The sequence below is a fragment of the Rattus rattus genome, chromosome 4 (assembly GCF_011064425.1).
Source record: "Rattus rattus isolate New Zealand chromosome 4, Rrattus_CSIRO_v1, whole genome shotgun sequence".
NCBI classification, from domain to species: Eukaryota; Metazoa; Chordata; class Mammalia; order Rodentia; family Muridae; genus Rattus; species Rattus rattus.
The window spans coordinates 56,410,771-56,423,997 of NC_046157.1; the positions used below are offsets into that span (position 1 = coordinate 56,410,771).

The 13,227-nt window shown below is 45.2% G+C and overlaps 1 protein-coding gene across 1 annotated transcript; it reads left to right on the forward strand.

The window, feature by feature from the left end:
- Positions 1 to 2,226: 2,226 nt before the first annotated feature.
- Rwdd2b (RWD domain containing 2B) lies at positions 2,227 to 10,355 on the forward strand. The gene is made up of 5 exons (XM_032900485.1): positions 2,227 to 2,370; positions 6,999 to 7,232; positions 7,429 to 7,496; positions 7,617 to 7,979; positions 8,966 to 10,355. Exons 2-5 carry the CDS (start codon positions 7,026 to 7,028, stop codon positions 9,198 to 9,200), a joined length of 873 nt encoding a protein of 290 aa, XP_032756376.1. The 5' UTR covers positions 2,227 to 2,370; positions 6,999 to 7,025; the 3' UTR covers positions 9,201 to 10,355.
- Positions 10,356 to 13,227: the final 2,872 nt, after the last annotated feature.

Below are 13,227 nucleotides of genomic sequence, written 5' to 3' on the forward strand. Positions count from 1 at the left end.
TGACACAACTGCTCCACAGTACGGCTAAAGAGACAATGTCTACCTGTAGATGAGAGGGACAGCCAGAGGCATCCGGAAGAGTCCAGAGTGGAAACTATGCTGACCATGGCCAGCAGACAGACAGGACATGGCGGGCAGTCTTTGAGAGTGGGGGAATAAGGAGGGACAGAGAACAGAGAAGACAGTGAGAGAAGCAGAGCGGAGCAGGAACACAGTGGGCGGAGCAGGTTAGAAGGAGAAGGAGAAGCTGAGGGTAGAGAAGCCATGAGCTGGAGGGAGGCTCTGGAAGGGCGGGTGAGAAGGGCGAGGCTGCTGGGAGGACTTTGAAATGTCTACTGGGCACTTGGGATACTGAGGGAAGCTGGAGGCCAGCGTGAGCTTTGATGTGCTAATAGACACCACAGACAGAGTCTGCCAGAGGTAGGGAAACTCCTTTTGGTAGAAGGAAACCAACTGTGGTGGTTTGAGTAGGTTTGGCCACCATAGATTGTTCTGTTTGAATGCTTGGCCATCGGGACTGGCACTATTAGGACGTGTGGCCTTGTTGGAGGAATTGTGTCACTGTGGATGTGGACTTTGAGGTCTCAGGTTTGGCCACGATAGATTCGTGTGTTTAAATTCTTGGCCATAGGAAGTGGTACTATTAAGAAGTGTGGCCTCATTGTTGAACTGGGTCACTGTGTAGGTGGGCTTTGAGGCCTTCGTGCTCAGGCTCCACCCAGTGTGGCAGAGAGCCTTTTCCTGGCTGCCTTAGGATCAAGATGTAGAGGTCTCAGCTTCTCCAGCACTAACTATGTTTGCCTGCATGTTGCCATGCTTCCCACCGTGATAATAGACCATACCTCTAAAACTATAAGCCAGCCCCAATTAAATGTTTTCCATTATTAGAATTACCTTGACCATGCTGTCCCTTCACAGCAATAAAACCCTAAGACACTGGCTTAACAAGTTCCGAGGAATGCTGGCTTTTATTTAACCACAAGAAATAACTCAAGTTGATCTCATTTCTGCCTTTTGAAGTTTGGGGAATTGGAAAGATTCTATATTTTTTTTTTAAAAGACCAGTCTTATAACACTATCCCTTAATCTTAAAGATAGGAGGAAGACCACTGTGTGGAGAGCTTTTGGAGCCACTTCTAGAAATTTGACAAGCATTTATCACTGGACTGGAACAAGAAAGTTGACTCAGATAAGAGAATTTACATTTGTGCTAATACAAAGCTCAAGGTAAACACAGCTGAGGAATGTGTGGCTTTCCTTTTATCTTGGTCATCCTGATAACCCCTAGACTCAGTGACTAAGGGACTTTGTTTATTGCCTCCTTTGATTACTACCTTGTTTGATTTTTTTTTTTTTTGTTTATTGCCTTGTTTGATTTGTCTTTGATCTAAGAACTGACCTCATTTCCTGCAAGTATCTAGAATGGTGTAAAAGCTGACTGGGAAGAAATAAAATGCTTCAGCCTCAGCACTGGCTGGAGTCATGTTATAATGTTGTCTAACTGTCTTTTTCTTTTCAATCTTTAATTCAACCCTTGACACCCCATTGACTGACTGAGCTGGCTTGGTCACCACTGACCCAAATCATCATGGACAAATTAATTACAGCAAGTGACTAATTACACCAAGCTTTTTTATTCGTGTACACAGCTGCTTCCCCCTAAAGCAGGGTTAGAGAGGTCAGCATTAGACTGAGGAAGACAAGGTTTTGATAACTCGGGGCTAGAGTTTCCAAATGGGAGATTTGCAGGCAAATAGCTTGGGCTATAGAAGCAGAACATAAACTTAACCATTTGGTCATAACTGCAGGACGATGCCTTTATGCAGCAAGGCAGGTCCAGGATAAGGTGAAGCCTATCACTGGATGAGAAGGAAGGGTAGGCTTCTAGTTGGGGTAGGGACGGGTCACGCATAGAAAAAAGAATGACGAGACTGTAAGCTATTTAATATTTCTGTACTAGGCTCTTAAGCATTAAAGTCCTGCCTCCCACTGAAAAAGATTTGTTCCTTATCTGTCTGCTGACTGACATTCCTCGCCGGTCCTGTAACACTGCCACAGCCCCAATACCAAGGAAGACAATGAGTCCGGGATGGTAAAATACTAAGAATAAAAACCAGGACCAGAAAGCACCTAGTAGGGAGCAAAGTATCCCTTTGCTGTCCCAGTCCTGGATCCTAGGCAAGTGAGGAGCTTCCTGCTTCCGGGGCTTGAGTCCTCACGCGCAGGCGCCGGCCGGCAAAGCGGATAGTTGGCTTCCCGCAGGAAGGGTTCAAAGGTCGCGCCGTTCCCTGTCGTCTCTCTGGGGGTGAGACCTGAGCTGCGAGCGCGTCCAGACTCGGGGTATCGGCAGTGTGGGAGCCCCAGCTCTCGGTGAGTACGGCCCCGGATGCTTTAGCTAAGCGGAACTAAGAACATCTCTCTGCCGGGGCTCGAATGGGCGGGAGCCGAAGCAGGACTTCCCTCCATTGGCCAGAACCAGCTTTGGTGTTTCCTGGCCCCGCCCACATTCTGCGGCTGCCCAGTCCGTTGTCACTGCGCCTGCGTGTGCGACAAATGGGTTAACACTTGGGGGTACTTAAGGTTTGGTCTAGCTCCTTAAATCTCCCCGGGCATTGGCTCCTCTCAGCACTCCGGAGACAAAGCCGTGTGTGTGTGTGTGTGTGTGTGTGTGTGTGTGTGTGTGTGTGTGTGTGTGTGTGTGTGTGTGTGTGTGTCTGTCTGTCTGTCTGTCTGTGAACGACCTGTCCCTACCCCAGTGAAATTTTCTCTGAGATTTTCTCTGAAGCTAAGCAAATTTTACTGAAGCCATGAAACTTTAGCAAAGAACTTTCTGTGTACTGTGTACACCAGGCTGGCCTCAAACTCACTGAGATAATCCCTACCTCAGCCTCCTAAGTACTGGAGTTAAAGGCTTGTGCTACTCCACGTGGCCATCCACCCATTCTTTTAAGCATTGGCCACACATTTCTTTTGGTTTGTTTGTTTTTGTTTTTGTTTTCTCTAGACAGGGTATCTTTATGTAGCCCTGGCTGTCCTGGAACTCATTCTCTAGACCTTGCTGCCCTTGAACTCAGAGATCCACCTGCCTCTGCCTCCTGAGTGCTGGAACTAAAGTCATGTGCTACCACTACCTGGCTGGCCACATTCCCACAATTATATCTATTTAAATAAATCACAAATACATTTTTCCAGGAGCTTAAACTTTGGGATCATCCTTACATAGCTATATAATTCAACAGCAAAGGCTCTTGGTTCTACTCCCCTATATCCAGAACCACCACAAGTACCCTAACCCAAGCCCCCTTCATCTCTCCCAGGTCTCCCTGCTTCCTTCTTCATAGTAGTGGGTAGGAGCCCCTTCGTGAGTTAAATTCCTGCAATGGCCTTCTGTGCCAGTGAAGGTGAAATCCAAGGTTCTATCCTCTTTGACGCCACTTCCAGCTCACTTTCTATTTAGCCAGCTGGTCTAACACACCTTTGACTGCTGTTTTCTGAACGTGCTGTTACACTCCTTGCCTAGAAGAGGGGTGGAGGGACTTGTTAGATTGGCTTACAAGGTATGGTCCAGGTAGTCCAGCATGCCCATCTCACGCTGGAGAGGAGAACATGAAAATCCAGTAGTCGCTCAGTCTACAAGTCTTTCTGTTTCGCAGTGCCAGTCTGGTGCTGGAGAAGTCTCTAAGCCCAAAGATGGTTCTAATACCAGCAAAGGAAGGCAGCAGACCCAGGATAGATGGGTTTCCGGTGAGGGAAATCAACCAAGAACCTCTTCTCCCATCTGTTTATCTGGGCTGCCGCCAAAAAGTGCCTTGCACATTTAGGGTGGGTTTTACCACTTAGAAATGATCTGATCACGACCATCCTTCATGGACCCGCTCAGCAGCCTGAGTACTAGTTGAGTCCAGCCAGATATAGTCAAGCTGACAACCAGGCAAGCTAGAGCTGGGCTTTCCCCGTAACCCTACATAGTCCCATCCCTGGCCCACAAGGGCTTGTTATTCCTGCGTGTCTCAGTTAGTTACTGAACACAGCAAAAGACTCCTGTCCCTAAATTAACCCTGTGTGACAGCAGAGACAGTCTGCTGCCGTTGTTACTTTTCTTCTTACTGTCAAGCACAGTGCCTGGCACACAACTGTTTGGGAAACATTTGTCGAATTGATAAATCCTAGCAGGTACTCAAATGACACTTCACTGACGGGAATCATTTTGGTTGGTGTTTGTTTATTTGTTTGTTTTTGACATAAAATCTCACTATGCAGACCAGGCTGGCCTCAGACTCAACTGAGATAATCCCTGCCTGTCTCCCAAGTACTGGAGTTAAAGGCTTGTGCGACTACGCCTGGCCATCCACCCATTCTTTTCAGCATTGGTCACATGTTTTGTTTTGTTTTGTTTTGTTTTTAATTTCCTAGACAGAATTTCTCTGTGTACCCCTGGCTGTCCTGGAACTCACTCTGTAGACCAGGCTGCCCTTGAACTCAGAGATACCACACATGCTGCAGCTGCCCAGTCCGTTGTCACTGCGCCTGTGTGTGTGACAACTGGGTTAACACTTGGGGGTACTTATGGTTTGGTCTAGCTCCTTAAATCTCCCGTGTGTGTGTGTGTGTGTGTGTGTGTGTGTGTGTGTGTGTGTGTGTGCATCCTCTGAATCCTGAGTGCTGGGACTAAAGACATGTACCACCATGTACCACCATTCCCTGGTTGGCCACACATTCTAACTTTTCACAGCAGCCATATTGTTCCCATTTTAGAAATGGCATCTTTTGTGTAGAGTCTGAAGGTGTATAAACTAGGAAGCAGAAGCTGTCTCCCAACTGTGTTGAGTTGACCAGTAACTGTTCGGTGCCTTTCTTTTCTGACTTTTTCATGCATGTGTGATCATGTACCAGGCCCTGGCTTTGATCCAAAACTGTAAAACAGTAACAACTGATAATTATATCAATAATTTTTGTTGTCCCTTTGCTGTTTCAAGGCAGCCATTTCATGAACATTAGTAACAATGTATATTTTAATGACCTTATAATATTTGTTTGTTTACATATATACTGTAGCTGGTCTGTAACACTGTGTTGACCAGACTGGCCTTGAACTCACAGAGATCTTCCTGCCTATATCCTGAGTCAATGCCCCAGTTTAATTGGGACTAAAGGCATGTGCCACCATGCCTGGCCAGCAGCTTTAGTGTTCTGGTGTGAAGCATCAGAACTGCCTTGGATGCAGGACTTAGGTGGATAAGGGAGGAAGTCATTGACAGAGGACGATATCGTCAAGGTTTAACTTTCTTCTGCTGTTTCCGTGTTCTAAAGTTTGCACCTTTCAAACAGGAAAAGGGAGCTATGGGAGGAGTCGACTTTCCCCACTGTTCATCATTTTCCCTTTTATTGTTTTGCTTTGTCTCACTCTCTAGCCCAGGCTGGCTGGGAACCTGCTGTTTTCTAGCTTTTTGAAGGTTGGGATTGCAGGCATGAGCCCACACACCTTTGTTGTTGTAAAAATATAAAAACTAAAACAGTCTTTTTACCCACTCTAGGTCCGTCACTGCAGTGCCCCAAGATATCTGATAGATATCTTAAACTCAGTCAGCAAAGCCTCTCACCCATTTTGCTCCATCCCATATCACACTGCCAAAGGCTTCTCTCTGAGCCTGGCAACAATCTCTCTACCCTTCCAGTTCCCAAGGTAGGCTGCCACCATGGCAGAAATATACATCATAATTCCATGGCAGCTCAGTGTCCTAGCCACCATACACTCTCTTACACTTAAATTGCTACAAGAAAGAACATACAACACAATTACCTCTGATCCAATTGATAAGATATAATTGCCCACCTCAACATACAAAACCCTGTACACATCCATCCCTTAAGAACATTCAAAGGTGCAGCGTGGAATCTTAACATCAGCTTCCATGTTCTCTCTCAGTGGCGGCTTCTCTGCCTTCTCCTCTCTCGTCCTTTCCGTTCCAGTCTCCTCTCCTTCCCTCAAACTTTTCTCCTGCCCATCCTTCCTTCTCGTCCAATGACAGGCCTTGTTCTATCCTGCAACTGCCTTACCTGTAGGGTCATCTCACACACCTACCTGGGTCTTCCATTTAAAGACCACTGAATGGGGGTAGAGAGGTGGCTCAGCTGTTAAGAACACTGGTCACTCTTCCAGAGGACCCAGGTTCAATTCCCAGCACCTACATGGTGGCTTACCACCATCTCTAACTCTATCTCCAGGGGATTCAGTTTCCTTTCTCACCTATGTATGGCTCCAGGCATGCACACGGTACTCAGACATACATGCAGACAAAACACTCATAATAGATAAAATAAAAGTTGTAAAAGACTAGTAAACATTAATATGTACTTAAAAGAAAATCACATTACTTGCTCTCCTACTCTGTTCTTCCAGGGTTCCTGTGTAACTGATCACAACTACACCTCAGGTTATACCCTTGGCATAGCTTTTTGAGTACATAGTTCGTATTTCTCAGGGAGAATGGCCACTGTTGTAACTAGAAATGCCAGCTCAATTGTCTAGATAAATTACTGTCTAGATATTGAATACTGCATAGACTTTTATGAATTCCAGTGGATTGTCTCTTAATTAAAAAATTGTGTGTGTGTGTGTGTGTGAGAGAGAGAGAGAGAGAGAGAGAGAGAGAGAGAGAGAGAGAGAGAGAGACTGATTGTGTGTGACTGTGTGTGCCATATATCTGCAGGTACCCATAGAGGGCATGGGATGCCCACGGGCTGGAGTTACAAGTCGTTGTGAGCCATGAAACATGGGCACTGCGAATTGAACTCAGGTCCTCTGGAAGAACAGGCAGCACTCATATCTACGAAGTTGTCTGTAGCCTACTGTCGTTGTTTTGACCCTTAGCATATGATATATGAAAATAGAATAACGGGGAGACGACTCTGACTGCTTTTTTCATTTCATGAAGGAATTAAGTATTCTTGAAGGAAATATCTGTGTCACTCTATTTGATTCTTTCTCTTATCCTCAACTCCTTAGGAACTTCAGATGCCTCAGCATGGTTGAGATGGAGCAGGCAGAGGCCCAGCTCTCCGAGTTGGACCTCCTGGCCAGTATGTTCCCTGGTGAGAATGAGCTAATAGTGAATGACCAACTGGCCTTAGCAGAGCTCAAAGATTGTATTGAGAAGAGGACAATGGAGGGGCGGTCATCGCAAGTATACTTTACGATTAATGTGAGCCTGGACTTCAGTGAGGCAGCGATGGTAATTCAATTCTGTCTGTTCTGGAAAGAGTGGAGCATGTCAAGAATAGTGTGCGTGTCTGTGTGCGTGTGTGTGTGTGTGTGTGCGAGAGAAAGAGAGAGAGAGAGAGAGAGAGAGAGAGAGAGAGAGAGAGAGAGAGAGAGAGAGAGTTTTAAAACAATGTTTATAGCATTTTTCTTCCTCCTCCTCTTCTCAGGTGATGTTTTCTTTGTCTTGCATTCTTCCCTTTAAATACCCTACAGTCCTGCCTGAAATTACAGTGAGGTATGTTATAGAAATCGTGTCCACCGTACCAGTCAAAATTAACATGAAGGTAAAAATAATTCTTGCATTTATTTTTTTTGCCGAAGGAGATTGAAATTTTTCCCTTGTGTTTCCTATCAGATCAGTATCGCTGAGTAGATCCCAGCAGACTCAGCTGAACGCAGATCTGACAGCATACCTGCAGAAGCACTGTCTGGGAGAGGTCTGTATCCTGAATGCCACAGAGTGGGTTAGAGAGCATGCCTCTGACTACGTCAACAGAGATGCCTCACCCTGCCCGGCCAGGCAAAGCACAGTCCAGCCTGTGGATCTCACCTTCACGAGGCTCTGGATCTACAGCCATCACATCTACAACAAATGCAAAAGGCGAAACATCCTAGAGTGGGCCAGGGAACTGTCCCTGTCCGGGTTTAGCATGCCTGGGAAACCTGGCGTTGTTTGTGTGGAAGGCCCACAAAGTGCTTGCGAAGAATTCTGGTCAAGGTGAGGGTTCACCTATGTTAGATAGCATATCAGTAGTTGTAAGCGGAAAGGTGATGCTAGAGATGTAGAAATAAGGATGTTGCAGGGGGATGGATGTCTTTACGAGGATGCAGTCTCAAGTGGGTGGTAAGGCAGAAGTCATGCATAGATGGCATTACCTACTCCTCCCCTAGCATGGTGCACATCTATAAACGCTCGAGGAATAAACTGAGCTCCCTCTCCCAAGTGATCTAGGACCTGTCAGTTTTCATGATTCCTCCCTTCCCTTATCTAAAGAATATGGTCAACTTTCAACTTGTGAAGTGGGGATTGTTTGTGGGCACTCGCATAGAAATCTTATTCCTCTACTTGGTTTCTGAGAAGTTCCTTAAGCACTAAAATATTTGCAGCAGTCGCTGAGTCTGTAGCTCAGCTGGAAGAGTGCTTGCCTGGCATGCACAAGGCATTGGGTTCTAGCCTCAGTACCACGTATACCAGGCACGGAGGTGCACATCTGTAATCTTGGCCCTTTGAAGGTAGAAAGGACAGGATCCAGAGGTCAGTGCCGCCTTTGGCTACATATCAAGACAGAGGCCAGCCTGAGATTCTCCCAAAATAAATGATTAACTACTAAAATCAAAAGTGATATCATAATGGAAGACAGTAATGGTGACCATGAATGAGTGTTAAGATGTAATGAGAACCATTTGAGAAAATTAAGCCCCTGGGAGATTACCTCTGTACTTACAGGAAAACACACTGGCAGGTCATTCTTGGTTGTTTTGTTTTTGAGACAGGATCTCACTATATAGCTTTGACTGGTGTAGAACACTCTATGTAGACCAGGCTAGTCTCTAATTCACAGAGATCTGAATTCTGCCTCCCAAGTGCTGGGGTTAATATTTACGCCCCGACTCCCAATTCTGATGAGTGTGTCTTACAGATTCTAGCCCAGTGCTATAGAAAGTATGTTTTGAAATTTTCTACTTTGAAAAACTATGTTTCAGACTCAGAAAACTAAACTGGAAGAGGATTTTAATTCGCCATCGAGAAGACATTCCTTTTGACAGTACAACCGAGAAAATGGAGGAACAGAGGAAATTTTCCATTTTTGAAGAAAAGGCCTTCAATGTCCATGGAGCCAGAGGGAACCACATGGACTTTGGTCAGCTGTATCAGTTCTTAAATGCCAGGGGGTGTGGGGATGTGTTCCAGATGTTCTTTGGCGTGGAAGGGCAGTGACTGAGCAGAGGGGAAGTCAGACCTGTTGGCTCTCTGTTCCTCTGTGGACCATTTCTTCCCTGAAATTCAATTTCAGTGCTGTTCTAGAATGTTCTAGGGTTGAGATCATGAGAAGAAAATTAATATAGCTGAAGTGTATCAGTCAGGACAAGCCATGCCTAGGGGGTAGAGAGATGGCTCAGCGGTTAAGAGCCCTGGCTGCTCTTCCAGAGGTCATGAGTTAGGTTCTCAGCAACCATATGTTAATGGGATCCAATGCCCTCTTCTGGTGTGTCAGCAACAGCATAAGTCATAAGAAAACAAAACAAACAAACATAAAACATGGCATGCCTGAGAGAAGAACTGAGTTTCAACTTGTAAACTTTAAATTACCAACAGAGAAGGCTAGAGAATTTAATAACTCAGCGGTTAAGAGCATAGACTGTATCACCAAGGACCTAAGTTAAATTTTCAGCACCCATGGTAGGGAGCTCATAACCTCCTGCGAGGGAGGATTCAGTGTGTCTGATGTACTCTGTCATCAGAGTGCTTGAACATACACTCGTAAATATACTCATAAATATACTCTATCAGGTCCCCTGGAGTTACAGGAGTTGCCCAGTGTGGGTGCTGGGAACCTCTGCAAGAGCAATGCACCCTTTTAACCACTGGGCCATCTGTACCATTTGGTGGAAATTTCTTGACGTGAGCTGGATATGATGTCACATGCTTGTAATCCCAGCATTTGGGAAGTAGAGGCAAGAGGATTGGAAGTTCAAGGCCAGCTGGACTATATCATTCTCTGTCCCAAAAAACAAAAGTTATTCATGCAGAAACTTTTGGAAGACAGATTGTATGTAACAGTAATTTTGGTGGTTCAACTTGCTATGCATTTCCAACACTCTTCTGCCTTTACTGAGGAACCTGGAAAAACTGTCTGCTCACCCCCCTGGCCTCTGTTGCAGCTACAGTTGGCTGTGGGTTCCTGTGTAGGATTTCCGGGGATGAATTTGGTTCTCTTTCTGCCAAGGACACTGAAGTGATGTCAGGAGAAAGGACTGATGGACCAAGATATCTCAGAGAGGCCACTGTACAAGATACCTTGTCATGTGTGGACCCAATGTTAATCCTTGCCTATCTCCAGACCTTTGAAATAAAGTGAAATTTTAAATTCTCTGTGCTTGTTATCAACAGTCAGAAGTTTGAAACGTGTGTGTGTGTGTGTGTGTGTGTGTGTGTGTGTGTGTGTGTGAGAGGGGGGGGGAGAGAGAGGGAGAGAGAGAGAGAGAGAGAGAGAGACTGCATTCAGTTTGAGCTCAAATGTTTTCAAAAGTCCTTGAGAGTTCTCTTTACCTTCATTGTTTGAGATTAAAGGTGAATACTAAGGGCATGTCTTATTCCAGCCAGAGTGATTAAAGGTGTGCGCTAAGGGTCAAGACACACCCTAACTAGAAACAGGTTCAGATATCCTGTAACAGAAGAGAACAGATTTTCTAACCTCCTAATTAAGAGACTTTTTTGATCCAGGCATGGGGGTGATTTCCTTTAATCCAGCACTCCAGAAGCAGAGACAGGTGGATCTGAGTTTGAAACTATCCTGGCCTATATAGTGGGTTCTAGGTTAGTCCTGACTACACGGTGAGACCCTGTTCCTCAAAAGATTTTCCGTTTGAAAATTAGTAAACTTGAGGGCTGGAGAGATGGCTCAGTGGTTAAGAGCACTGGCTGCTCTTCCAGAGGTCCTGAGTTCAATTCCCAGCCCCCATATGATGGCTCACAACCATCTGTAATGGGATCCGATGCCCGCTTCTGGTGTGTCTGAAGACAGCTACAGTGTACTTATATATAAAATAAATAAATCTTAAAAAAAAGAAAAAAAGAAAAAAATGTGAACATGATAGCCTATAGTTTCAGTACTTGGGAGGTTGAGGCAAGAGAGTGGAAAATTTGAAGGCATCCTAGGTTGCAGAGTAAGAACTTGTCGCAAACAAATGAAGGACAAACATCCTCTTACGGCACAGCATGTGCAGTACCCTCGTCATTGGCCCATTATAAGAACTCTAAGAAATGGAACATCAAAATGCTTTAAAGTTTTTGTCTGGACCATATCATCACCAGTGCTGTTGTTCTGACAGCACAATATGTTCTAGCATCTTGTCGAGTCCCAGGACAGCTCCAGAGAAGCGAACTCCAGATATTCCAATCTCTTCTCACAGACACAGATGCTTCTCAAACATCCCATACCCACTTCTCTAGGTTCCCTAGAGACACGTCACCCCAAAGCAAGCAGAAAGTAGTCAGAGATCATGATGATGACCCTATTCCTGCTCCACCATCGCCTCTAATTTTCTTTTTTAAAAAAAAAATATATATATATATATATGTCTGCTTACCCCCTTCTCACCTCATTCTCTCTTACTCTTGCTCTCTTTTCTTCCCTGCTCTTTCCCTTTGTCCCTTCCTCGCCTTCCTTCCAAGTGCCCATGGCTGGCCTTTTTTATTTCTCCCCACTTCTACTCTTCTCTCATTAAACCTCTCCATGCAGAACCATGTTGGTTTGGTGTGTGTTCTGTCTGGACACGGGCTGACATTTAAACCCCAACAGATGGGGCTTACTAGAGAGGTGCCTGGTCAGGTCACTTTTCAGATACTATTAACACCAGCACTCCTCATGGCCTTCCTGCCCGGACACACTCACTGGGTCACTGGGTTCTTTAGTGGCTTCTAGGATGTCAGAAAGGCAGAAGAGGGGTGTGTGTGTGTGTGTGTGTGTGTGTGTGTGTGTGTGTGTGTGTGTGTGTGTGTGATGGGTCTGAAAGAGAATTTCAGGCCTGTTTAGGGAGAGCAGAGTCCCTTCTCCTGAAGGTCCATTTGAAGAGAGTATGGAGAGGGCAAGTGTTGAATTAGGAAGAAATGGATTCAGGGTTGTCTTATGTCACCTAACTAGACTAAAAGATGCGACGTATTCTTGTATCATTCTATTTCTGGCTGAGACAGGTGTTTGGAAAGTCCCAAGGACCTCTCTGAATAAGAATCATCTGTAAGAACAATGAACCTCAATAGCATAGCTCACTGCATGTCTCACTGTCCCTGCTTGCTCTTCTTTGTTATGCTATCTGGAAGAGCCTGTTCCCCTGGTCCCAGGAAGAGTGGGAGTATGGGTGGAGATCGAGGCAGGGGGCATGTATGACCTGACGCTGTTTCTTTTTTTACATTTTGAGACAGACTTCCATGTGTCCCAGGCTGTCCTTGAACTCACCAAGTATGCAAGGCTTAAATTTTCGGTTCTCCTCTTCTACCTCTGTCTTCAGTGCTGGTATTGGAGGGTGAGCCAGCAGACCTGGTGTGTTCAATGTAGGCAATCAAACTCAGGCTTCAGGAATGCCAGGCGAGCACTCTACCAAGTTAGTTACCCCATCCCTACTGTTTGTATCCATTTGATTTTTTAGTGTGTGTGTGAAGATTTTTATTTTAATTAATCAATTAATTAATTAATTTTGGTTTTGAAATACTGTTTAGCCCTGGCCATCCAGGAACTGGCTCTGTAAAGCAAACTCAGGATTTAGAGATCCATCTGCCACTGCCCGGAAGTGCTAGGAAGAAAGGTGTATCCCACCACTGCCTGCGCTCCAAGATACATTGTATAAGAAAAGTTAGTGGAATAAGACCATGAATAGTCGTAATGTTACTGTCAGTTTCAAAAATAAAACTTTTTAGAGCCTCCACTGCTGTTACTGATCAGTCTTGGTCTTTGCTGGTTTGAGCCCTCTCCTGAAAGTGCATAGCCTTCTCTTATTTCTTTGTACTTTCCTGGCATATATGTGTATCCCTATGCAATATCTTATGGCTTCGTTCAAAATATATTTGTTTTTATATTTATGTGCATGGGTCCCTATGAAAGTCAGAAGAGGGTGTGTTGAATCCCTCAGAACTGGATTTATACAGGGTAATTATGAGGTGCCTGATTACAGGGCTAGATGCTGCATTTGGGTTTCTGGAAGAGCACTCTTAACCACTGAGCCTTTATGAATCCCCAAACCACTGATCT

What these genes read in the sequence shown, in the direction of transcription:
- Rwdd2b (XM_032900485.1), top strand. Translation starts at nt 7,026, where the DNA reads ATGGTTGAGATGGAGCAGGCAGAGGCCCAGCTCTCCGAGTTGGACCTC. An exon ending in CTGCCTGAAATTACAGTGAG is followed by an intron (nt 7,497 to 7,616) that starts GTATGTTATAGA and finishes GTTTCCTATCAG; the next exon opens with ATCAGTATCGCTGAGTAGAT. An exon ending in TGCGAAGAATTCTGGTCAAG is followed by an intron (nt 7,980 to 8,965) that starts GTGAGGGTTCAC and finishes ACTATGTTTCAG; the next exon opens with ACTCAGAAAACTAAACTGGA.